This window comes from Mustela lutreola, chromosome 2 (assembly GCF_030435805.1).
Source record: "Mustela lutreola isolate mMusLut2 chromosome 2, mMusLut2.pri, whole genome shotgun sequence".
Classification (NCBI taxonomy): domain Eukaryota; kingdom Metazoa; phylum Chordata; class Mammalia; order Carnivora; family Mustelidae; genus Mustela; species Mustela lutreola.
This window is the reverse complement of record NC_081291.1, coordinates 104,394,086-104,421,000: the sequence shown is the minus strand read 5'-3', so window position 1 is coordinate 104,421,000 and position 26,915 is coordinate 104,394,086. Positions and strand designations below refer to the sequence as shown.

General features: G+C 45.0%; 1 protein-coding gene across 25 annotated transcripts in view; it reads right to left on the bottom strand.

Moving 5' to 3' along the window:
- The window catches only part of KALRN (kalirin RhoGEF kinase), a 661,891-nt gene that overhangs the window by 419,886 nt on the left and 215,090 nt on the right, over positions 1-26,915 (bottom strand). For all 25 annotated transcript variants that reach the window (XM_059162890.1, XM_059162900.1, XM_059162892.1 and 22 more), the window contains exons 4-5: positions 13,807-13,999; positions 12,889-13,401 (exon numbers count right to left, since the gene is read on the bottom strand). In XM_059162890.1, coding sequence (XP_059018873.1) covers positions 12,889-13,401; positions 13,807-13,999 — 706 coding nt within the window. The remainder of the gene's footprint in view (positions 1-12,888; positions 13,402-13,806; positions 14,000-26,915) is intronic.

The window sequence follows — 26,915 nt, the reverse complement described above, 5'->3', positions numbered from 1 at the left end:
GATGAAAGACTAATGATAAAAGATCAAGTCAGAATCTATGAGGAAGATAAATATGATCAGTAGTCTGTCAATTTTAAGTGTGAAAAGCACTATGAAAAGTGTCTACTTGGGGTGCTTGCGTGGCTCAGTGGGTTAAAGCCTCTGCCTTCGGCTCAGGTCATGATCCTGGAGTCCTGGGATCGAGCCCTACATTGGGCTCTCTGCTCAGCAGGGAGCCTGCTTCCTCCTCTCTCTCTGCCTGCTTCTCTGCCTAGTTGTGATATCTGTCTGTCAAATAAATAAATAAATAAAATCTTAAAAAAAAAAAAAAAAGTGTCTACTGTGGGCTGACTCCAGAGGAGCTCCTGATCCCACTTGGCAGAGGTAGAGGTATGGAAAAGCCTGAATGGCTTCCAGAAGGTGGCAACAGCTGAACAACAGCTGAAAGACACCAGGATTTGGTCAGGTGAAGATGTAGGTGGGAAGGGCATCTTAACGAGAGGACATAATTTGAGCAAAGGCCTGGAGGCTTCAAACATGGATTAGAGAGGAGGTACCCAGAGCTGCAGGGCAGGGAGTAAGGAGTGAGAGGTACTGAGAAAGGATGCTAAAGGAGAAGGGAGGGGCCGGGACACAAAGGACAAAGGTTGGAAGGCCCAGGAACTGCTCTTTGTTTAGTCTGCGGTGGAGAACCACTAAAGGTCAATAATATGGTCAGATTTGCTTTTAACCCTGACTGGGGGTCTACCCTGAGGTCCCCAGATAAGACAGTGCTTTACCTCATTGCGAAGAGAAGTCTGAGCCAGCCCTGATCTCAAAGAACAAAATCAACTAGCACATTACAGCCTTCTCACCAACAACCGTGGCTTCTCGGCACCCACCCATCCCCCTACACTCCTTGTTCTTATAAACGCGTCAGTGTCTGGGTCAAAGAAGATAAATATAAAAGAGGAAATAAAGAACATATGAAAAGTGCAAACACATAATAGAGGCTGAATGCATGCTACTCCCTTTCCACTTCCCCTGTGTTCAGCCAGGACAAGCTGGCAGTCTCAAAAGTAGTTGCTTTCTGATTAGAGAAACCCAGGCTGCAAAACTTTATGCTCATACCACACACTGCCCTTGAGAATGAGCCATAGCTCAGCTCTGCCTGGAGAAGCACAGACTCCTGTTAGGCCTTAAAAGGCCACTGTCCTCACTCTTGCCTTCATCATACTAAGTGAAGGGATGAAATGTCTCACCCAAGTCCACTAGTAACATAAATGTTTCGGACTTTAAACTAGCAGCTTTTTGTATGTTTCATTTCCAGTCTGTTTGCCAGAATGAACCAAATTCCCTATAGCACGGCAATATGCATAGTACCCTCCCTGTGGGGAAGAAATGGTCATCCAGGAGCCAGCAAGTCAAGCAGATGAGAAACAGGACAAACCGAGCCGGAGTCAGCCTAGGCAGCCCTGGGATATTGACTCTGAGTGGCCAAATTCCTTCCATCTGAACCACAGATGCTGATAAAACATTCTCAGCACTGGAGTGAGAAAATGTGCTTCACTTACTTCCCAAAATGCAGAATTGAAGAGGTCAAACTCTATTTAATCCAAGCTGAGAAAATAGTGCCCAACTTTATCCCAAAGCTAAATTTAGGCATAAACTGAGATCTGGCCCTTGGCAAGTTAATTTAGATGAGCTAATGCTTGTTCCTGGCATACAGGATGCACTCGGTAAATGGTAACTATTATTGTTACTGCAAAAATGGAGCGTCTGCTGGATGTTCTCATCCAATCCTCCCACGCATCCTAAAATCGGCTGTGCCAATCACTTGCACATCTGGGAGAAAAAATTCCACATGGGCTAAGGAGGAGGTGGCCCTCCCTCCAGAGGTCCCTATCCGGGGGAAGGGGGCGGCTGCCGTGCTGAAGCCACGTGTGCTAGGTGGGCTTGAGCTCCAGCTGAGGACGAAAGCTAGCACCCCCACCTTTTCCCTTCTACCCTCTTCCAGCAGCGTCAGCTGTGGGGCCCCAGGGAGGCTAGAGGTGGCATGGGAGACAAGTTCAGGAACGTTCAGGAAGAGGGACTTGGTCATGTGTTCTGCTCCCTGACCTTACCTGTTAGAGCATACCCTGCAGGTGCTCAGGAAGAACTCGGAGAAGGAAGCCCAGTCACTCCTCCAAACCCTCCATTTCTTTAACAGTCTTATTTAGAGGACTGTGGCGAATTCCTATGTTCAGATAGTGCCAGATGTCCCTACGATCAGGGCAGAAATGCAATAAAGAGACCAATCATGGTCTAATGCTTTGATCACCACGCTTCATGTTCCTGTGCCTTCAAAGAAATTTACACTTATATTTAATTTAGTCACCCTTCCTTCTCCCAAAATATTTTGGGATTTCTTTCCACGCCGCCACCCCCGCCCCCCCACCGAATCCTACTGTCTTGATGTGAAGGCCTTATGGTTCCCTTAGCTCCCTATCCCCCTCAACATCTAATCAGGCACCTGGAACCCCACTTTCTCCAGAGTTTTCCCTTCTCCTTTACACTCCCAGGGTTGCCTCATCTGCTCACATTTGGATTAGTCTAAAACGACCAGAACTGGGGGGTCAGGCCTCCCAATCTCTGCCCATTGCTAGATGAAGGTTGCTAGAACCCATTTATAAGGGAGAGCCTGGGAGCAGCCTCCCTTGAAACCACTCAGCAGTAGGTGGCACTCTTGTGTCAGCTCAGAGTACAGCACAGTCACTCAGGCAGCCTGGGGAGGAGTGTGGACTCCCACAGTCCACTCTTTATTTGGCACTGACTGTTTGCCTCTGGGGAACACTGAGGTATCCAAAACACCAAGCCTGACCTCCAGAAAGCTGCAATATATCTGGGGGGAAGAGACCTCTGAGTGTAAAGCTACAATACAAGATGAGTTGGAACAGTCCAGTTTGAGAGGGATGGATAAAGGACTATGGGAAGACGCCCAGAGAAGGAAAGACCACTTCCGAGAGGGAAGAGTGAGCGAAGTAGCACTGGAGTGGACCTTCTGCTAGGGGAGGGTTTCAGTAGGCAGAGTGGGAGGGAGGTTGGTCTAAATGAAGGCGTGAGAACTGTGCAAAGCATTCAGGAGGATGTCCTGAAGATGGGGCCTGAATGCCCAACTGCAGTCTCCCTCCCCATTCTAGGTCCAGGCCTTTCTAGTTTGCACCTTCTCCTGACCCCTCATGATAAGGGTGAGCTCCCTGGGGAAACCTCCTAGGGCACGACAAGTACCACTCCAGGGTGGGACTAGTCAGTCTGCTTGATCTGCATGGAAGAAACCAAGCATCCCTTTTTTTTCTCTGTTACCAAGAAAGGGCTTTATCTTCATTCACATCAGTAACCATCCCCATAACAGGGCCCTTCTTGTCCTGGAAAAGGCTTTCTGAGAAGGGCTGGAGGTGAGCCGAAGAGTAAGAGTGGGGTTTCTTAGTGAACATGGGCTGGGGAACATGGGTGGGGTGGGGTGGGGTGGGGAGAGCTTTTCTGGGATTCTGATAAAGAAGGGTTTCCTCCAAGGGAATTAATGTTCCTTTGCATGTTTTACCATGAGTTTTCTGACTTGCTTCTAACAAAGCTTTGGCTCTGCTTGGGAATGATCCCAGGGAAAGCCATGGGACACAAGGATGGGGCTTTGCCCATGAATAACCCTGACCTAGGCATACCTAACTCTGGATACCAGTAACCTGTCAACTCAGCACTTCATACTAGAAAAGTCTCTCTGTGCATACATGTGAAAAGACATTCTCTTCTACTCACATATGAGACAGAGATCCATTTGAATAAGAACACATAATTCTCTGGATACCAATCCTAAGGCATTTATTAAAATCTACATTTTGCTGATAATGAAACTGCTCACAGAGGGTAAACTGGACACTGAGAACCATTCAGTTCACAAGGGGCTAGGCTGAGATTCAAATCCTGGTCGCAAAGCCAGGTGAAAAGCCAAAGCTTTTTCTAGAAGCAGTTGCTGGGTCTTCTGGCCTTTTCTCTTTCTGCTCTCCCGAGGAGGCCTGAAACACATGGAGCCCTCCCTTAGTTCCACGCAAAGAAGGAAGCAGTACCACTAAAGGAAAGAGAAACAATAGTTTCAGAGAAAATGGAAGCAAAAAGAGTGGGGTGAGTGTGGGCTGAAAAGGGTACAAGCACAAGGAGGAGAAAGGTCCCAAATAGGAAAGGAAGGAGAGGGGCCCAGGGGAGTAAGATAGAAGATGAAGGGAAGGAAGGAAGCTGCATTCTGCAAAGTAAAATGCCTTGATAAAGGTCCCTACTGTAGAGACTCAATTTGTTTTTCCACTTAATAACGTGTACCTGAATGTCTTTTTGTTCTTCCAAAAATGGTACTTAAGACATTCCCTCCAGTTCCCCTACTGGGGCAGAGCTGACAGTTTACCTTTCTTCTTGGGCCACCCCCACAGTCTCCCCACTACATACTAGCCACCCCCCAAACCCTAACTCCTGACCAGTAAGCAAGAGAAACTTAGATATCTACCTGGACTCTAACCACTGGAGTGGGCACTATTTCTGTGCCATCCTTTTCTTACAAGTATCAGGAACCCCATCAGTGCTAAGCCTGATTTTCCCTAAGCTTCCCTACATGATTCCCCCTGCCAGGGTTTGGGTGGGAGACAGGGTTCCCAGCACCTAGCAGAGGACCTGGCACATGGGAGACACTCAACGTCCGCTTACAAATGAGTAAATCAATGATTCTCAGTTACTTCCTGGGGCTTCACATAACGCCTGCCTCTGATCAGAGCCTTCTCCTTCAAGCTCACCTAAATTGGTACAGGCAGAATCAGTGTGACAACCTGGATTTTGGAAACATTATTAACATAGTATCCCCATTCTCAGTTCTAAGGAATCACGTTCTGTAGGGTCCATTCCTAAGTAGAGGCTGCATATGCAGTCTATTCACATATGGCTGTCTGGTCTTGCCCCTTGCAGCCCACGTGGACAATCTGGGAGGGACTGAAGTCCTCCTGATTCCTATACCCCCACTCTAAGTTCCTTCCAGGTCTGCCTTTTCTTATCTGCTCTCCACACCCACAGGTCAATAAGCCTTCTGCAGGCCTGTGACCGCCACATACAGCAGGGCTGAAAGCAGAGGAGAGGGAGAAAGGATGGGAGGAGGAGAAAAACAGCTTTGGGAGAGCACACTCACACATGCAGCCTGCAGAACACTGTGACTTGGATTATTTTTGGAATCTAATGTTTCTAATGTTCAAGGGGAGGAAATGAGAAAAAGTAAGTAGAGATTCCCAGGACCAGCAGGCTGGAAATAATACAGGACACTGTGTCCTGTGTAGGGGCGGGATGCAGACACACTTCCTCACCCTGAGCCCAGTAAGTCGGGCGTGCGGGGGCCATGGTTTAGGCCCCAGGAGGAGGGAGGGCAGGAACAAGAGGGCACCAAAGCCTTTCTCTAAAAACAGCAGGAAATTACAAACTGCCAAGTAAAGACCTTGCCCTCTGGCTGCCCCAAGGTTGCAGCTCTTTGAAGCCACCCTCCCAACAAGAAGGGTCAGGGGACTGAACCACAGAGACTGGTGGGCACGCATCCTGGAGTCCTGTCTGGGGCTTGCTCTTTGACTACAGCAGTGGTGAGAACCCCTACCCTCCATTCCCCCCCAGCCCCTCAGGCCATCTCCTAGGTTGCTGGCTGGTCTGTGGGCCTTTTCTCCTGCAGGGCAAGGTCAGCGTGTGTGTGTGTGTGTGTGTGTGTGTGTGTGTGTGTGTGTGTGTGTACACGCGTGCACGTGCGCATGTGTGTTGGAGGAGGGGGTGGAGCTTCCTACCTGCCCCCTGAGCTCTCTCCCAGGCACACTGCCCAACCTCACTGAGTCTCAGCTCTCCCTCTATGAAATGATGCCCTATTCACCCCTGCCTGGCCTGCCCACATAGTAGTAGCAGACCAAATGATGTACCACCAACTGTAGGACTCTGGGTGGGTCTCTACTCTGGGTCAAAGTTTTCTGTATAAAAGGAAGGGCTGGACCACAAAACCTCTAAGGTCAGGGGTGTGAGAACACTTGAAAAACCGACATTCAAAAAAAATATTCTGTATTATAATTGCTACAATGGTACTTCAGTTTGACAAATGAGTGTGGAGTCACGCTCACTGCTGGCTTGGGGGTGTGGGGGTTGCAAGTGTGGCGAGGAGAAGCAGCAGTGGGCCAGTGTCTGACAGGAAGAAGAGGCAGGGGAATCTCTCCACAAGTGGTCCTACTGGTTCTCATCACTCCAGGCGGAATGCAACTTATGGGTCTTGCTTTGGGCCCTGGGGTATGATCAAAACTGTTTATACCTTGCAGGAAACAGCAGTGGATACTTTGCCCAGGGACAGGGCATCCTGGGGATGTCCTGAATTGCTAATGTGGTTAACAGGACATACAAAGAGGGAAACACAATAAGCACGTAACCCTTAGCACAGAGCCCTGCTACCTGCCACAATGCCTTTCGCCCAGTGGGCCCCACAAATATTTTCTCATGGTAACATGAAAGTCACATGATTTTGTTTGCACAGACCTCCAAGAAAATAAAAATGCATAGATGTGTTTCTTGGATGGACTGTAGGGAGTGTTTCTGGCCCCATGCATGCAGGAGAATAAGACAAACACACTGAGTTATAATGCAAAGCAGAAGGTGACAAGAGTCTCAGATATAGAAGGTGTATGGGGAGGGGCAATCCCACCTCCTGGGGGAATCACTCTCCTCTGTGATTGTTTTCCCAGAGACCTTTCCTGTGGCAGTTCCCCCAACCTGAAACCATCAGCTATGACCCCCATTTGACCTAGGCGCTCTTCTTTGTACCTCAGCCAAGGGCATCACACAACCTAGTGATCTTTGGCCCCTGCAAACGTACATTCTAACTGCCGACTTCTTGCAAAACTCAATTCTTGATTTTGTTTGATTTAGGGATCACTGAAAATTATCTAGAGCAAGTCCAGTTGGAAGACAGCGTCAGTGACACTCTGCATGGTCTTGGCAGGCCCCCAATGACTGAAGAGGAAGGCATGACTGAACCAGCATGGGGGGAGGGAAGGGAAGCCCAGAGCCGGCATCTCCACACACCACCCCTTTTGATTCTCTTAACAAGCCTGGGCAGCTTGGAAGTTTTGTTTTTTTTTTTTTTTTTTTTTTAAAGCAAGACAAGGGCTCAACAGATGATGGTTCTATTTGCTGAGAAAAACTTATATTCCATCACTAAACAAGGTGACAACCTTGAAGACAGAAAAGCCTACTGTAGATTTTTAGGGAGAATGAATAGCAAAAAGGCAAAAATTGTTACAGGATTGCTGAGCTATGAAGAGGCTTAGATATCATTAGTATGGCAAGCCTGTAAGAAGAAGTGGCAGGCATGTTTGGCCAGGGTGGGTGGGTTCTTTATCAAACTTAATCAATCTGGAGATTCCTTTTTTTTTTTTAAGATTTTATTTATTCATTTGAGAGAGAGATTGAGATAGAGCTTGAGTGGGTGGGGGAGGGGCAGAGGGAGAAGCAGCTGAGCAGGGAGCCCAATACCGGCTCTATCCTAGGGCCCCTGTATCATGACCTAAGCCAAAGGCAGATGCTCAACTGAGCCCCCCCGGTACCCCTCAGTCTGGAGATTCGGACATATGCCCTGACAACCCTGAGTTCTACCACCACCACCACCCCGGCCTCTGAAATGACCACGCACATGTCCTGCCACGTGACTTCTCCCATTCAAAGACATTCTCACAAAGACAAAGTATTGTTCATGAGGACAGTGTGATGTAGAAGTAGGAGAAAAATCATAAGACACTGAGCTAGCCCAAATTCTCCATCCTCATTTTTTGTGGGAATGTAATTGGAGGTCAGAGAAGAAAGATGTGCCTAAGGTCTCCCAACTAGCAGAGTGGCCTCTCAGAACAAATCTGAATCCCTGTACAACTGTTTTTGCCCAGACATGGCACCCTTAGGTGTGCAAGGAATTCTGGCACACAGGAATGAATATGCAGGAAGGCATTCAGAATTTGGCTCTCCAAAGCATGCTTTGCCACAGGCAGCGTGATGAGGCTAGTCTCCTTGAAGTAACACTGATGGTCTCCCGTGAGCACACACCTTGGTCATGGAGGAGGTGGTTACCTAGATACCTTCCCGACTAAAGGACTGGTCTGGAGCACATTCCAAGCACAGTTTTACACATGGAACAGCCCTGTGCTGCATGAACCAATAATGAGCATGAGTCCAACACTGGAAGCCCTACCAAGTAGCCCCATCCACAGAAAGGATACACTTCTTTCTGGAATGACTTTGGGCAAGACTAGAGCATGGGCCTCCTAGGTGGACATCAGGATTAATTCAGGAACAGAGTAGGTGAAGGTTTCTGTATCAGGTAAGTCCGCTGTACACTAGAGCCCTTCAAGGCACTTCTTTCCCACGAAGACTGGAAGACGGTGGGCTTCTGCACGCCGCAAGGTGGATGGTGCAGCAGCTTCCTGATGTTCTGATACACGTCACTGCCATTGGCACATTGCTGGGCATTGTGAGGTCACAATGGCTGTCATCAGGACAACAAGGCTGGGTTCCTCACACTGTGTGGAAGGGAGACTTTCCGATCTCAAGGTCTTTTCCAGCTCTGTCATTCTGAGATGCACCCAGGCACCCAGGAAAGATGGGGTGGGGTTGGGGGGCAGCTTGGAAGGATCCTCCATGGAAGCAACAAGAGGACGAGGAACAAGTCTACTGGACCTTCATAGCACAAACTGCCCCTGCTGGGGAGAAGGCCTCCCTTCTCTCTGGCAGTGGGACGTGACTGCAGGGCAGACACCCCCATCCCACAGGGTCCTGGGTGGCTTTGGGGGCAAGTGGCTGTGAGACAGGTCTGCAAAGAGAACCATACCCTGCACCCGCTAATGCAGAGTGGCCCAGCTGTGGTCAGGCAGTGCAGTGGAGGATGGGACTGTGAGTCAGACTGGAGGGCACAGGACTGAGGCGCCGTGCATCTGACAAGATGAATCAAGTGCTATTTGAATCACCTCTCAGTTGCCCAGTTCTCCCACAGCTTGCTCATTGAGGGTTTCCTACCATTCCTGAGCTGCAGCATTATTTCCCTCCTCTCTAAAAACTCCCCAGCTATAGAGGCTGTGCCTAGAGCAGGAGGTGCACACAGCAGACATAACTAATAATAACTAGGAGTTTGTGACAGCTTGCTGTCCCAGGGCACAAATTCTAGCCTACTTATCTTTATCCCAGTGCCTTGTTTGGGGCTCATGACAGCTGCTCAACAGCAGTTTATTAAATGAATGGGTGGCCTTCCTTATGAATTATCTGTGGAAGTGTCCCTCCTCCAGAAATGTTTAATTGGCAGAGAAAATGGCTCCCTCCCCACCCTACCCCCAAGATGAGGAAGAGTCATTTCAGAGGTCAGAGGAAGGTGGGAGGGAGAGATGGCTTCACTCTCCAAGGCCAGCTGGTAGATGGGGAGCAACACCTCTTATTCAAGCCCTTGGAAAACAAGCCCTCACCCCCACAGGGCCAACGGGGATACTCTGCACTCACCCCCCTCACAAAAATAGTAGCTAGGCGGTTACCAGTCTCCTCAGTTTGCTGAGAGTTTCCCAGATCTGGAAATGCAGGCCTCCAACAAGCCTCCCACCAGAAAGGAGACTAAGTGGCTCATGTAGTAACTATTTCCTCACACTCTTGTTTAGATGTGGATCCGTGCACACAACCCTTACCCCAAACTGCCAGCCTCCTCACCCCCCTTCAAAAACACCAAATAAGTCAAGGGCTGAGGCACTTGGCTCTGCACAGATATTTCAAATCAATCTTGATGCAACTTAAAAGGACTGTTTTTCTCTCTTGCCCCACACCCAGCACATTTTCTGTGGCAGCTCAAGCCTGAGCCATGTTTTCATCACTGACTCAATATCAAAATATTCCTGGGCTGCCCTTTTCCATCCTCCCTTCACTGCCCCTGTTTCATTTTTTATATTCTCTCCCCTTCCTTTCTACACACACCAACATACCACACACATACCACACACACACACAAACTTTTTACAGTGTGAACACACCATGGGATATGGATCCTAAACTTAGAGTCCTGCATAGAAATGAGGATTGTGTATTTGGATGGGGGAAAAAAATATGCCTTGATTTTCACTAGCCTCAAACTGAAATACAGCATTCCCTTCAATTCTGAATGTAGGCAGCAAACTACATTAATGTCAGCAATATTCATGCCTCTGACATCAATAGAAAAACACACATGTTGCCCTGAAAGGCAGTTATAAGACTTCAAATAGAGCTTGCTATTTAGCATGTTCCTAAACAAGTATTAAAGTTACTGTTATTTTTTAAAATGGAGTCACTGTACTTCAGTAATTATTTTACATGCCTATATATTCATTACTTTGTATCCATAGCACAGAAGGGTTAAGATCCCCTGCTGTCCAGAGAGGATTAGAAGGTGGGCTTGGAGAGAGTCCCCAGGGGGCTCTGAGGCAGTGCTCAGTGGTAGCATGAGGCACCCACCCTGGGAGTAGATGGCTAGCAGGGCTGCTGGGCCAGAGTTTGGGTGGACTTCTGAGACAGACCACTACATGCTCTGTCTAACCCACAGTGCAACTTTGGGCAAGACACTTCATCTCTTGGAGCTTCCAGCGCCTATCAGTATCCATTCTGAGTTTTCTTCAACTGTGAAATGGGGACAATAATACACCATAAGAATCTATGAGCATGAATTGAGAAGATATATGTGTGGCAGAAACGACTACTTGGTTGACTGGTGCTTGGCTGACTCTAGAAGGTCAGCTTTCACTACCTGGGGATTTCTGAAGCCTGGGTGTTTTGTTTTGTTCTGCTTTGTTTCTGAGAGAGGCACTATCTGCCCTATGATGGCTTCCCATAATCTTGAGCTTCAGAGATGCAGTGAAATGCTTCCAACAGAACACTTCTAGGCAGACCTGAGTCCCCTGCCTCCCCTTCTGGCCCTGGTTCTTTGAAACAGGCACCTGAGCCAGACTGCAAAGTAGATCTCCTGCCCCGGAGGAGAAGAGACCACAAATAAAAAGGAGATGTCCAGACCTTTCGAATATTGGTCACAGAAGCCTAAGTACTGGCCTCTGGCTTCACAGAGCAGCTGCTTCTGCCCTGGTGTCTTTCCTCATGTGCTGAGCAGTGACAGGGATTCTGTAGTCCGAGGCGCCCTTCCCAGGGTAGGGCAGGACAGGACTGGATCTTGGCTGCCAGGCCACTGGGCAAGGAGGACTCAGGAAGGCCAGCGGGAGACCTTGCAATACCTAAGTTTGTGCAAGAAACCCCTCTACATGTCCCTTCCCAAAACTGGCTTCCAGGATGTTCAAGAGTTCCTTTGTGGAAAGCGGCTATGCAGTCTTTAAAAATCACACGTATTGATTTTCATCTGCTTACGAACTATGAAGATTAGAAAGTACAAAAAATAGCGAAATTAAATCAACCATAAGCCTGGCCCCTTGAAATCAAAACAATTAGCACTGTGGTGAGTTTTTTCCCATTTATACCTACGTTGGCATTCTCACATAAATTGGGATCATAATTCTATACAGTTTTGTAGCCTGATTTCATTACTTAAAAATACCTAGAGACATTTTTAATACAGGCTCTTAAAAGACACAAAACCATTATATCAAACACTATAAAACTCACAGGTGACTGAGACGTCATGGTATCACCAAGAGTAGTGTTGTGCATTTAAATATAAATTCTCCCCAGAAATCCGATAGAAGGAAAACTCATTACACTCTTCTTAAAGTGCCTATTATGTATGAAGTCAACTCTCTCCTTTAGCTTGGAGAGAATCTAGAGAAGACACTTTTGTGTCTTCGGCAAAGAGGCACGCTCTATTTTTCTTTTTCACCTTCTCATATGTCCCCTGATAAGGGGAAAGCTTTGAAAATTCACTGCTGGGAAAATGGGGTCTTGCTAGAGAAGCTACTCAGCAGCTGAGGAAAAACCTCCAGAAAGAAGTGGTATGGAAGGAAGAGCCCTGAACTTCAAAGGGAAGAAAGCGGGATTCATGTGTCAAGTCTGCCATTACAGCCCTAAGATCAAAGAGCACCCGTTTCCCTGCCTGTCAGCAGAGACACCACCACCCATCTCCAAGGATCAAAGGGATGCACAGATTAAATAAGACGCCGCCTGTGAAAGTGCTTTGTCAATGGTAAAAGAAACTGCAGGACAATAATCACTAAGTCGCAACAGTATTATTATTTTTGTTGCTGAGCTGGCTTGGTCCACTCACTGCACGCCCTGGCAGGGGCAGTGTGCAATAGTGCAGAAGTGTGGACTATGGAGCTGCCTGGCACTGCTCAGGTTGGCCGTTATTTACCTTGCCAGGTTCTTCATCTGTAAAATGGGATAATAACAATACACCTATCTCCTAAGACTCTTGAGATGATTAAACTGCGTTAATTTACACGTGGTGCTTAGGACACTACCTGGAACATAATAAACACTATATAAGGGGAGCTTTAAAGTCAGTGATCAATGACCAAATATATGATTGAAATAGATCAGCCCAAACCAGTAGGCACGTTTTCCTTTTTTTTTTTTTTTTTTTTTTGAAAGAGAGACAGAGAGAGAGCATGCACAAGCCAGGTGGGGAAAGGTAGGGAGGGGCAGAGGGAGAGGGAGAATCTCAGGCAGGCTCCATGTTCAGCATGGAGTCCCACGGGGGCTCAATCCCACAACCTGGAGATCACAATCTGAGCTGACATCAAGAGTAAGTCACTCAACGACTGAGCCACCCAGGTACCCCCAGCAGGCACATTTTTTTAAAGCTTTCCACAAAAGTATTAATCAGGAAGTAGGACTAGCAGCCCAAGCTTCCCTCCAAAGCTACGTGCCCCCTCTCCCAAGTGCCGCTTGGTCCAGCAGCTCCCTTCCTACCTTCTCGGCATCCTGCTCAAAAAGCCGCAGCTGGAAGCACTGGTCCAGCTTGAGCTTGCGCACGTGCCACATCTGGTGCAGGTGCTGCCGGGTGGAGTGCAGCTTGTCCAGGAGGCTGGTGATCTTGGGCACCAGGCTCTGGAAATCGGCGCTGCCCGGGATACAGTTGCGTCCAGAGAACCCATCACTGCAGCGGATACACTGCAGCAGCCGCTGCCCCTCCCGGTCCAGCTCCTCCACGGGGGCCTTCAGCACCTTCTTCTTGAGCTGCGTGTGCTCATCAATGAGCCGCCGCGAGCCTTCCACGTCCACAGGGAACTCCTTCCGGGCCAGCATCTCCTGCAGGTCCTCGAGGCGGGACAGCAGGTGCACGGCGCTGTTGAAGAACTCCTCCAGGGAGAGTCGCAGCTCAATCCACTCCTCATGGTTGTAGTCCAGGGAGCCATCGAACTCCTCGGTTAGCTGGGAAGGGTCCACCAGCTTCGTGAGGCCCTCCACGGACACCATGCTTGTCTGTGAGGGGCAGACAGAGAGAGGGGGACTCAATGATGTGGGGGAAGGCAGGGTAGAGGTAGGCAGAAGGTAGAAAGTCAAGGGCAAAGGCTGAGATCCATCCACACATTAATGACCACAGCCTGCCTCAGAAAGGGCATGTATGAGAGCACACAGCCCGTGGGGCGGGAGCCGCCAGCTGGCCAAGGTCAACATTACAATGGACTGGCTAAGAGTCCAGGACAATCTCTTGGGCCTCTTACTCCTTCCAAGACTCACTGATAAGGCCACAATAGCCAAGGAATCCTGAAACATCAGCTCCTGCCATGCAGCATATCATAGGATAGGTGGAAAAGCAGAAGCAAGAAATGTGTGGGTAGCAGAAGGGGAAGTGAAAGAGGGAGCTATGAGAGAGGTCTGGCTCACCTCAAAGATGAACTTGGAGCTGCCAAAGTTGGTCTTCTGCTTCTGCCAGAAGTTGTCGGGTTTGATGATGAGGGCCACATGGATCTCGGCTGGAAAGGCTTCCTGCAGTGTCTTGAGAAGAGGCTTGATGAGGTCCCACTTGGAGCCCCGCATGTCGATGATGACGGTGAAGCCACGTTTGCACACGTCCTCGCTGTGGGGAGGTCAAAGGTCAGGCATGGTCATTCTGGGTGGCTGAGACTTTAGGGAACACAGTCAAAAAACACCCAGAAACCCACTTTCCTTTTAATCTAGACTACCCCTCCAATTTCACACCATGTCTCCTGGCTGCCTTCCAATCCAACTCAAAATGCACTGCCCCAGAAAACCGTTGCAGATCAACCCCATCTGAGCAAGGGCATTCTGACTTCTCCAAGTACTTAGCAAGTTCTCAGCCTTCCCTACAGTCAATTGTACTTGTTTTGATGGGTACTGTTCAAGGGTTCCTAATTGTGTTTTACTTTTTTGTCTCATTTTCTTGCTCCTGGCATGAATCCTGCTTTCCCCATTTGAATGCAAGCTCCCTAAAGACAAGGACCCTACTGCCCTTAAATGTGAGATGGAAAGTCTTTGGTATGAGTTCTGCTCTTTCCTATGCCCAGATCAATGACAGACACTGGTATGCTTTACCACTGAACCCAAACTGGGCAAAAAAATCTTTTTCCATAAAGGGCTCCAGGCTGAGAGAGGAGCAAGATGGTGAAGGAGTAGGAGACCTAAATATCATCAGGCCCCAAGAGTTTAGCTAGATAGGTATCAAACCACTCTAAACTCCTACAAACTCAACAGGAGATAGAAGAGAAGAAGAGCAGCAATTTCAGGAACAAAAAATTGACCACTTTCCAGAAGGTAGGACGGGCAGAGAAGTGAATCCAAAGCCACAGGAAGATTGACTGCGGGGGTAGGGGCCAGCTCCCAGCAAGCAGCAGAGCAGGGGAACACAAAATTGGAACTTTTAGAAGTCTGCTACGAGGAGGGACATAGCTCCAGTGACTAAGTGGGGGGTAGGTAGGGGTGGTAGAATCCTCACAGGTCTCAGGACCTTCAGGGTCACAGAAAGACCAGGGGTGTCTGAGTGTGGCAGAGCTTCCAGGTATCGGAGTAGGGAAGCCAGCTACAGAGATGGAGCCGAGGAATGAGCTTTCAGCTCGGGGTTGCCATAAACCATGATACAAGGCAAAGTCAGACCACTGCTTTTCGATCAGGGACTCCACAAGTGGCAGATCTGGAGAGACACCCTCGTTCGTCCACCAGGAGGACTGGCACAGGAGCACACTTCAGGAATCTGCTGGGTTTGGAGACTTCAAAAGGGGCCGTGTGCCAGAGACAGAAATGCTCAGTCATAGGCAAGGTGAGCATGGAGTGCGGCCGGAGACCTGGGAGACAGGAGGGATTGACTGAGGAGTGGGGTCCTGAGCTCTTGGCTCCTCTGGGGCTGGAGATTGGGATGCTGCCATCTTCATTCCCATCCTCCAAAGCTGTATGGAAAGCATTCAGGAAACAAAAGCTCCCAAGATGAACCCGAGCAGATTACTTAGCCTGGCCCCTGGCTAGGGTGGTGCAATTCCGCCTTGGGCAAAGACATTTAAGAATCACTACAACAGGCCCCTCCCCCAGAAGATTAGCAAGAACATCCAGCCAAGACCAAGTTCACTTATCAGTGAGAACTGCAGAACTCCAGAGCTAGGGGAAAGCAACACATAGCATTTATGACTTTTTCCTCATGTTAGTCTTTGAAGTTAAATTTTTTTAATTTTATTTTTTTCTTATTCTATTTTTTTATTTTTCCTCTTTCCTATTTCAACGTTCTTCAACTACTTTACATTTTCAATACCCCTTTAAAAACCCTTTTTAATTTTCATTGTTATAGTCATATTTTATCTCTTCATTGTATTTAACCTTATTTTTTGTATACATATAGGGTTTTTTCCTTTAAAATCTTGGGATACAATTTCTTCTAATAGATCAAAATATACCCTAAATCTAGTACATGGCTTTCTTCTAGTCTCCAGCCTGATCACATTCTTTCCTCTTTTTAAAATTTGTTTTCAACCACTTCTTATCAATTCCTTTTTTAGAATATTTTTAAATTCTCATCTTTACAGTCATATTCCATCCTTTCATCATGTTTACCCTTATTGTTGTATATATATGTTTTTCTTTCTTTAAAATTTGCGAGGAAGTTTCTTCTAACAGAACAAAATACATCCAAAATCAAGTGTGTGGCTCCATTCTATTCACCAGTCATGTATATATATATTTTCCCCCTATTTTCTCCCCTTCCCCACCCCCCATTTTGGGTTTCTTCCCAATTTATTAGTGTATATGTTTCTCGGGTCATTGCTACCCTCTTAGTATTTTGTTCTCTCATTCATCTATTCTTACCTGGATAAAATGACAAGGCAGAAAAACTCACCTCAAAAAAAGAACAAGAGGCAGTACCAAAGGCTAGGGACCTAATCAATACGGACATTAGTAAGATGTTAGATCTAGATTTCAGAATGACAATTATCAAGGTGCTAGCCAGACCCGCAAAAAGCATGGAAGATACCAAAGAATCCCTTTCTGGAGAAATAAAATCCCATTCTGGAGAAATGAACTAAAATCTAATCAAGTTGAAATTTTAAAAAGCTATTAATGAGGTGCAATCAAGAATGGAGGCTCTTACTGCTAGGATAAATGAGGCAGAAGAGAGAATTAGTGATATAGAAGACCAAATTATGGAGAATAAAGAAGCTGAGCAAAAGATAGACAAATGACTACTGGACCATGAGGGGAGAATTCGAGAGATAAGTGATACCATAAGATAAAACAATATTAGAATAATTGGTATCCCAGAAGAAGAAAAGAGAGGGGGGGGCAGCAAGTATATTGGAGCAAATTATAGAAGATAATTTCCTTAATTTGGCAAAGTGAACAAGCATCAAAATCCAGGAGGCACAGAGAATCCCCCTCAAAATCAATAAAAATATGTCCACACCCTGTCATCTAGTAATAAAACTTACAAGTCTCAGTGACAAAGAGAAAATCCTGAAAGCAGCTTGGGACAAGAGGTCTGTAGCATACAATGGTAGAAATATTACATTGGCAGCAGACTTATCCACAGAGACCTGGCAGGCCAGAAAGAACTGACATGATATATTCAGAGCATTAAATGAGAAGAATATTATATCCAGCTAGGGTGTCATTGAAAATAGAATCAGAGACAAAAAGCTTCCAGGACAAACAAAAACAAAAAGAATTTGCAAACACCAAACCAGCCCTACAGGAAATATTGAAAGGTGTCCTCTAAGCAAAGAGAGAGCCTAAAACTAACCAACCAGAAAGGAGCAGAGACAATATACAGTAACATTCAACTTACCGGCAATACAATGGCATGAAATTCATATCTTTCAATAGTTACCCTGAATGTAAATGGACTAAATGCTCCAATAAAAAGACACAGGGTAACAGAAAGGATTTAAAAAAAAAAAACCAAGACCCATCGATACACTGTCTGCAAGAAACTCATTTTAGATCCAAAGACACCTCCATATTTAAAGTGAGGGGGTAGAAAACAATTTACCATGCTAATGGACATCAAAAGAAAGCTGGAGTGGCAATCCTTACATCAGACAAATTAGATTTAAAGCCAAAAACTCTAATAAGAGATGAGGAAGGATACTATATCATACTTAAAGGGTCTGCCCAACAAGAAGATCTAACAATTTAAAATATCTCTGCCCCTAACATGGGAGCAGCCAATTATATAAAGCAATTAATAACAAAATCAAAGAAACACATCAGCAATAATACAACAATGGTAGGGGACTTTAACATCCCCCTCACTGAAATGGACAGATTATCTAAGCAAAAGATCAACAGGGAAATAAAGGCTTCAAATGACACACTGGACCAGATGGACATCACAAATATATTTAGAACATTCCATCCCAAAACAACAGAATACACATTCTTCTCTAGTGCACATGGAACATTCTCCAGAATAGATCACATCCTGGGTCATAAATCAAGTCTCAACTGGTACCAAAAGATTGGGATCATTCTCTGCATATTTTCAGACCACAATGCTCTGAAACTAGAACTCAAGCACAGGAGGAAAGTTGGAAATACTCAAATACATGGAGGCTAAAGAACATTCTACTTAGGAATGAATGGGTCAACCAGGAAATTAAAGAAGAATTTTAAAAATTCATGGAAACAAATGAAAATGAAAACACAACTGTTCAAAATCTTTGGGATACAGCAAAAGCGTTCCTGAGGGGAAAGTATATAGCAATACAAGCCTTTCTCAAGAAACAAGAAAGGTCTCAAGTATACAACCTAAACCTATTTCTAAAGAAGCTGGAGAAAGAAGAGCAAAGGAAGCCTAAATCCAGAAGAAGAGAAATAATAAATATCAGAGCAGAAATCAGTGAAACAGAAGCCAGAAGTACAGTAGAACAAATCAATGAAACTAGGAGCTGATTCTTTGAAAGAATGAGTAAGATTGATGGGGCACCTGGGTGTCTCAGTGGGTTAAAGCCTCTACCTTCAGCTCAGGTCATGATCCCTGGGTCCTGGGATTGAGCCCCACATAGGGCTCTCTGCTCAGCAGGGAGCCTGCTTCCTTCTCTGTGCCTTTTTCTCTGCCTACTTGTGATCTCTGTCTGTCAAATAAACAAATAAAATCTTTTTAAAAAATTGATAAACTCCTGGCCGGACTTATCAAAAAGAAAAGAGAAAGGACTCAAATTAATAAAATCATGAATGAAAGAGGAGAGATCACAACCAACATCAAAGAAATACAAAAAATTATAAGAATATATTATGAACAACTATACACCAGCAAATTTGACAATCAGGAAGAAATGATGCATTCCTAGAGACATATAAACTACCAAAACTGAGCCAGGAAGAAATAGAAAACCTGAACAGACCCATAACCAGTAAGGAGATTGAAGCAGTCATCAAAAATCTCCCAAAAAACAAGAGCCCAGGGCCAGATGGCTTCCCAGGGGAATTCTACCAAACATTTGAAGAAGAATTAATACCTATTCTCCTGAAACTCTTCCAAAAAATAGAAATGGAAGAAAAACTCCCAAACCCATTTTATAAGGCCAGAATTACCTTGATCCAAAAGCCAGACAAAGACCCCATCAAAAAGGAGAATTACAGACTGATATCCTTGATGAACAGGGATGCAAAAATTCTCACCAAAATAATAGCCAATAGGATCCAACAATACATCAAAAGGACTATTCACCACAGCCAAGTGGGATTTATTCCTGGGCTGCAAGATTGGTCCAACACCCACAAATAAATCAATGTGATACAATACACTAATAAAAGAAAGACCAAGAAACATATGATACTCTCAATAGATGCTGAAAAAGCATTTGACAAAGTACAGCATTCTTTCTTGATCAAAACTCTTCACAGAGTAGGGATAGAGTGTACAGACCTCAATATCATCAAAGCCATCTATGAAAAACCCACAGAGAGTATCATTCTCAATGGGGAAAACCTGTGAGCTTCTCTCCTAAAGTCAGGAAACTGGCAGGAATGTCTACTCTCACCACTGCTATTCAACATAGTACTAGAAGTCCTAGCCTCAGCAATCAGACAACAAAAAGAAATAAAAGGCATCCAAATTGCCAAAGAAGAAGTCAAAATCTCACTCTTTGCATATGATATGATATGTTATGTGGAAAACCCAAAGACTCCACACCAAAACTGCTAGAACTCATACAGGAATTCAGTAAAGTATCTGGATATTAAAAATAATTGCACAGAAATCAGTTGCATTTCTATACACCAAGAGCAAGACAGAAAAAAGAGAAATTCAAAGTCGATCCCATTTACAATTACACCCAAAACCATAAGATACCTAGGAATAAAGCTAACCAAAGAGGCAAAGAATCCATACTCAGAGAACTATAGAATACTCATGAAAGAAATTGAGAAAGACACAAAGAAATGGAAAAATGTTCCATGTTCATGGATTGGAAGAACAAATATTGTGAAAATGTCTACACTACCTAAAGCAATCTATACATTTAATGCAATCCCTATAAAAATCCCATCCATTTTTTTCAAAGAAATGGAACAAATAATCCTAAAATTTATACCGAACAAGAAAAGACCCTGAATAGCCAGAGGAATGTTGAAAAAGAAAACCAAAGTTGGTGGCAATACAATCCAGACTTCAAACTCTATTACAAAGCTGTAATCATCAACACTGTATGGTACTGGCACAAAAACAGACATAGATCAATGGAACAGAATAGAAAGCCCAGAAATGGACCCTCAACTCTATGGCCAACTAATCTTCAACAAAGCAGGAAAGAATGGGCAATGGACAAAAGACAGTCTCTTCAACAAATGGTGTTGGGAAAATTGGAAGCCACATGCAGAAGAATGAAACTGGACCATTTCCTTCCACCACACACAAAAGCAGACTCAAAATGTATGAAAGGCCTCAATGTGAGACAGGAATCCATCAAAATCCTTGAGGAGAACACAGACAGCAACCTCTTTGACCTCAACCACAGCAAATTCTTCCTAGAAACATCGCCAAAGGCAAGGAAAGCAAGGGCAAAAATGAACTATTGGGACTTCACCAAGATCAAAAGTTTTTGCACAGCAAAGGAAACAGTCACCAAACCAAAAACAACTGACAGAATAACTAGCTAAGAAGATATTCACAAATGATGTATCAGATAAAGGGCTAATATCCAAAATCTGCAAAGAACTTAACAAACTCAACACCCAAAGAACAAATAATCCAATCAAGAAATGGGCAGAAGACATGAACAGACACTTCAGCAAAGGAGACATCCAAATGGCCAAAAGACCCATGAAAAAGTGCTCAACATCACTCATCATCAGGGAAATACAAATCAATACTGCAGTGAGATAACACCTCACACCAGTCAGAATGGCTAAAATGAACAAGTCAGGAAATGACAGAAGTTGGGCAGGATGTGGAGAAAGGGGAGCCCTCCTACACTGCTGGTGGGAATGCAAGCTGGTGCAGCCATTCTAGAAAACAGTATGGAGATTCCTCAAAAAGTTGAAAATAGAGTTGCCCTACAACCCAGCAATCACACTACTGGGTATTTACCCTAAAGATACAAATGTAGGGCACCTGGGTGGCTCAGTGGGTTAGGCCTCTGCCTTCGGCTCAGGTCATGATCTCAGGGTCCTGGGATTGAGCCCCACATCCGGCTCTCTGCTCAGCAAAGAGCCTGCTTCCCCCCCTCTCTCTGTCTATCTCTGCCTACTTGTGATCTCTCTCTCTCTCTGTCAAATGAATAAACAAAATCTTTAAAGAAAAAAAAAGATTCAAATGTAGTGATCCGAAGGGGCACATGCACCAAATGTTTATAGCAGCAATGTCCACAGTAGCCAAACCATGGAAAGAACCTAGATGTCCATCAACAGATGAACAGATAAAGAAGATGTGGTGTATATATACAATGGAATACTATGCAGCCATCAAAACCCCAGAAATCTTGCCATTTGCAACAACATGGATGGAACTAGAGGGTATTATGCTAAGTGAAATAAGTTAATCAGAGAAAGACAATTATACGATCTTTCTGATATGAGGAATTTGAGAGGCAGGGCAGGGGGTCGTGGGAAGCAGGGAGGGAAAAAATGAAACAAGCTGGGATTGGGAGGGAGACAAACCATAAAAGACTCATAATCTCACAAAACAAACTGAGGGTTGCTGGGGGGTAGGGGAGGGACAGAGTGGCTGGGTTATGGACATTGTGGGGGGTATGTGTTATGGTGAGTGCTGTGAATTGTCTAAGACTGATGATTCTCATACCTGTACCCCTGGGGCAAATAATACATAATAAGAAATTTAAATTTTTAAATTAGAAAAAGGGGGGCTCAAGGCTGATTCTATCAGTTGATTACCAATGGTACAATGGTACACAAAGCATTGATATGTTATCAATGCTTTGTGTACCATTTATTATATTTAAAATGTGTAACTTATAGTTCAAACTGTGTATCAATTTTTTAAAAAATCAGGTTGCTGAGTTGTGCTGAGTGTTCTTAGATGGCCAAGGGTGGAACATGGATATAGTCCAGTTTTCTCATGTACTTCCATTACACCAGCTTGGTGTAAAAAGACATGTCTCGGTAAGCTAAGAGAGGGGAAATTACTCTTGAAATCAAGGCCAGATGAAGTGACAGTGACTATCTTGAAAACCAAAAAGTAGTCAGGCTAAGTGATTCAAGATGTTACCATACAACTTATTAAGTAGCAACATTTATTTCAGCACTTGGACTTCAACTGTAACTTCTAAGAAATGAGTGGGGGGGAAATGCAGGTCAAAATAGTTATAATATGTCAGTTTGAAAGAAATTCTGTTTTGGGAGTTGGGGTCTTTCCTCCCAATGTCCTTAATTTTTTTAACCTATGTATCTATTTTGGTTAATTCAAATTTTTATATAAATACTGGTACAGTATTATCTTAGGATGTTTTATTTCGTTTCTTATTTCCCAGATAGCACTTGCTTAAACTACTGTGCATGCTGGGTGACCCACGGATGTGTCCCACCATCCATCAATCATTTAGAGCTATTGGAGTTAAGACCACAATTGGAGGATTTAGGCCACAAAAGGAAACAAAGCCCCTTTTCAGGCTTCATTCTCAAATATCAGCCAGCGATGAGAATGTCAGACTGGTGAAGAGACCACAGCCCGTGATTGTGTGACTGTCTCAAGAATACAGCAGCTTACTTAGGCTTCCCAGTTAGAAAACTTCCTGGGCAAGGAGACTCTTTCCATTTCTTGTTATTGATACAAAAGACTAGACCCAACATGAGAGAAAGGCTGTCTTTTGTTCCTCCTCAAATCCTGCATTCCAAAGGAAAGGAGTTGCCTCTTCTCCTTTGACTTTTACTGAGTCGGCAAATGGTTCGAGTCTTCCATAAATAATTTTCTCCGCCCTATCATCTGAAAGCAAAGTGACTCTTTCTTTTTTTCTTTTTTTTTTTTTTTAAAGATTTTTATTTATTTATTGAGAGAGAGGTAGTGAGAGAGAGTATGAGCGAGGAGAAATCAAAGGGAGAAGCAGACTCCCCATGGAGCTGGGAGCCCGATGCGGGACTCGATCCCAGGACTCCGGGATCTGACCTGAGCCGAAGGCAGTCGTCCAACCAACTGAGCCACCCAGGCGTCCCAAGTGACTCTTTCTTAATTTATGGAATTTCCTTCCCATTATAGAAGAAACACCTGCTAATTACAGAAAAGTTAAAATATTCAAAGATCTACATAAGAGATGTTAATGGAAGAAGCTATAATACTCTGGTCTACTTCCTTCCTGTCTTTTTTGTGCATGTAATTTTCATACTGCATATTGTTCTACTTTTAACTGTAACATAGAATTTTTTCTCATACCTAAAATGTCTTCAAAACTATTACATTTAATGACACACAGTCCATCTTATTCCTATTCCACAAAATAATCATTCTCATTAGTTCTTTACAGAAAAGCACGTCCCCTAACCATGGGTGAGAGTTGCCCCACTTACTGTATCTCATCAGCACTGGCCATTGAATTTTTTAAATCTCTGCCCATTTTCTAGGAAAAATATTGCATTACATTTAAATTTGCATTTCTTTGATTACTAGTTATAGCTTATTTGGCCCATATGCATTTCTCTGGGACTCACCTGATTAGTTCTTTTATCCATTTTTCTATTGGAGTTTACTGGCTTCTCTCATTGTTCTTAACTTCATTTGGCTTGACTCACATTTGCTGCAGGCCCACTGTGTCAGGCACTGCAAGGTAACCGTGGTCTTGCCTTTCCTTAGAGATGACCACCTTCCTTGTTTACCTGCTCCTTGGGCTCCACTGCTGTCACTGTAGTCCTGCTGACAGGTGAGATCTCCGTCCCTAACAACAGTGTGGCCACCAAGAGCTGGAGTGTGACTATCCCTGTATCTAATTGTGGTGGTCAGTAGCAGCATTAACTCTATTAACTAATAATCCCTGACAACCAAAAGTAGAAATCAGGCACGAATACTCTCTATGAAATTCTCCCTAGCTCAGGAGATGGGGACAGATGCCCAGGGGCTGAGTGCTGAGAGCTAATCTAATTGGCATCTTTCTATGAGAACAGCCTAATCTCCCAAGGTACTCAGTATGTCTGGTTTCAAGGAAGGAGCATGGTTGGGGGAGGGAAAAGAACTTCTTACCAATGCTTATTCTATGCCAGGGCCTGGGGTCGGGCATTTGACACCATTACTTCATTTTATCCTTACAATAACTTATAAACTTGATCTGGCTATCTCCATGTAAGAAATAACTGAGGCATGGAATTTGCCCAAAGTCAAATGACCATTAAGTGACTAAACAGAGAGTCAAAACCAGGACTTTGAAGCCCACGCTCAGGTCACTGTATCATATTATATCACTCTATCACTATATCATATTATATATTTATCATATATATACTCAACCATATTGCTACTACATGAGTTTCTGTCTCTGGGGGGGGAGGAGGTTAGGGTCCATGATGGGGGGTTAGATTAGGATGCTCACAGGAGGTGAGGACAAGGAGGGCAAGGTCTCCAAATGTATGCCCTCCATTTGGCAGTCTGTGTGAAATCACAAAATCACAGAAGCAAGAGAGCATGGCATACTGACAAGTTCCAGCAATTCCCTTTGGTCTGGGCACATGAGTAAGAGGCAGAGAGTCATGAGAGGGTACTGCTTCACTGCTTCAGAGAGCCCTGTTCTGGGTTCTGATGCTCCTCTTGCACACCCTCCCCTCACCAGGAAACAAAGCAACTTGCCACCTAGAGTCCACCCACCTTCTAAGCTCTTACTACCTAAAACCCTAAAATTCTCTGCCCAAAAGACTCTCAACCTAAATCCTGGGCACACATGTACCTCTTTTCCGGGTCCAGTCCCCCAAAGACAATACCACCAGTGTGAGCATGGGGATGTGGTTAGAACACAGATACGTGAGCTGGGGTGTCCACACACGTACAAGAAGACAGACCTGGGCAGTGGGCAGAGAAGGGAGGCTACTATAGGCTAGGGGCCAGTCTCCCTGGATTGCCAAGTTCTAGCATGGAACGCAGAGCAGTCCAACCAATCTAAATGTAAAATTGGCCTCCTAATTCGCTATAAAAATATATTTGTCAAAGCAGAGGGTAGATGCTTTATTTAACAGTCCGTTAGCTTGCTATATTACTTTTCAATATTTACACATAGGTTATGTGGGTTTCTCTTGCTGTGGGCATTACAACATTAAAAGAAGGACTTCCAAGAAGAGGCAGGAATGGAGGCAGACCCCCAAATCAGGATGGACATCATACCATGGCAGGAGTGCCGGATTTATCCTAAGGACAGTGAGGAACCACTGAAGGGTGTCATTCAGGGAAGGGACATGAACAGATGATTTGGAAGAATCTCCCTGCCGCTGTGTAGAGGGAAAGTAAATCAGGGTCGGCCAGAGGGAGTGGTCAGAGTGGAAGCAGAGAAGCCACCTCTTTTGTATCTTTGTTAAAATGCCTCCTACATACGGGCCCCCTTGGGCCACCCTCTTCAAAGTTACAGCTACCACCCTAGCACTCTCTACCACCCTTCCCCTATTGACTTTTCTCTTGAGCACTTATTACCATCTGGATCATACAGTTGACGTATTCACTCCAAGTCCATCTTCCCTCACTGGTAAGTAATATCAGGGAGGGCAGGGATTTTTGTACTGATTTCACTGCTGGACCCCACAATGCCTAGTACAGTGCCTGGCATGTGTTAAGACTCAACAGATTGAGGCAGCAATTAAGGGCATGGAATCTAGAACCAACCTTCCTTGGTCTGAATCCTGGCTCCATCACTCACTTATTGAGGAGCCTCAGGAAAGTTATGTTTAACCCCTATGTCTCAGCCCCTTTACTGTAAAACAGGGATAAACATGAATAGGAATAAACTACATTACAGGGTACATAAAGGTTATGTTTGCTCATGTACATGAAGCACTTACGAGGGTGCTGGAAACATAATCTGTACTTTGTAAGTCTCAGCTGCTAGAAGAGATGATGTGAGTGTCCCACTTCTTCATTGACCACCACACCCAGTCTGCAGCTGCTAGCAGCTCACACCTGAGCCCATCTCTAGAGACTTTCCTTTGGCTGACGGGTGACACTTCTCCGAGAGACACCTGGGCAGGGACAACCCCATACCAGGTCAGATGGGTGGGAGGGCACTGCCTTTCGATTACAAGGTGCCAAAGCTCAGACCTTCTACTTCAAGGTGGAGTAACTTTGAAGTGTGATTCATACTCCAGAGGCTCCTCATTCTGTCTCCAGCTAGACTACCCGAGACCACATCCTTGCTGGGTCCTACCTCTTCCCTCCTCTGCTTATCCAAGTCCCTTAGAAGTTTTTCTGAAGAGAATGCCCTTAATAAATCATTCACACCTGAATCTCCATCTCAAGAAATACAGCCTAAAATATACATCTATGAATGTCCTACATACATGAAATTCTGAAAGCCATTTGTTTTTTTTTTTTTTTTTAAAGATTTTATTTATTTATTTGAGAGAGAGAGACAGTGAGAGAGAGCATGAGCGAGGAGAGGTCAGAGGGAGAAGCAGACTCCCCATGGAGCTGGGAGCCTGATGTGGGATTTGATCCTGCGATTTCGGGATCATGACCTGAGCCGAAGGCAGTCGTCCAACCAACTGAGCCACCCAGGCATCCCAGAAAGCCATTTGATATGTGGTCTGGAAATTTAAAGAAATCCGGGTTGCCAACTGTGACTCAAGAATCATACAGTGCCTGGGCACCAAGTAAGCATTCAATAATATTTGCCAAATGAATGCATTCATGAACTGTGTTAGATACACACAGAAGTGACAGAGGACCCAAGGAAAATGAGTAAGGTGAAAAGAAACTTCTGGAGTCAAATATAGAAACGGGAGTTTTATCAGTGTTTAAGAGATGGGAGAAGAAAGCAGATGAGCCGGAGGGGGAAAATGCAGAGAGGTTAAGGAAAAACCAAGAGAGGAGTGAAGTCAGAGAAATCAGAGAAGAGAAGGTTTCAAGGAGGAACTGC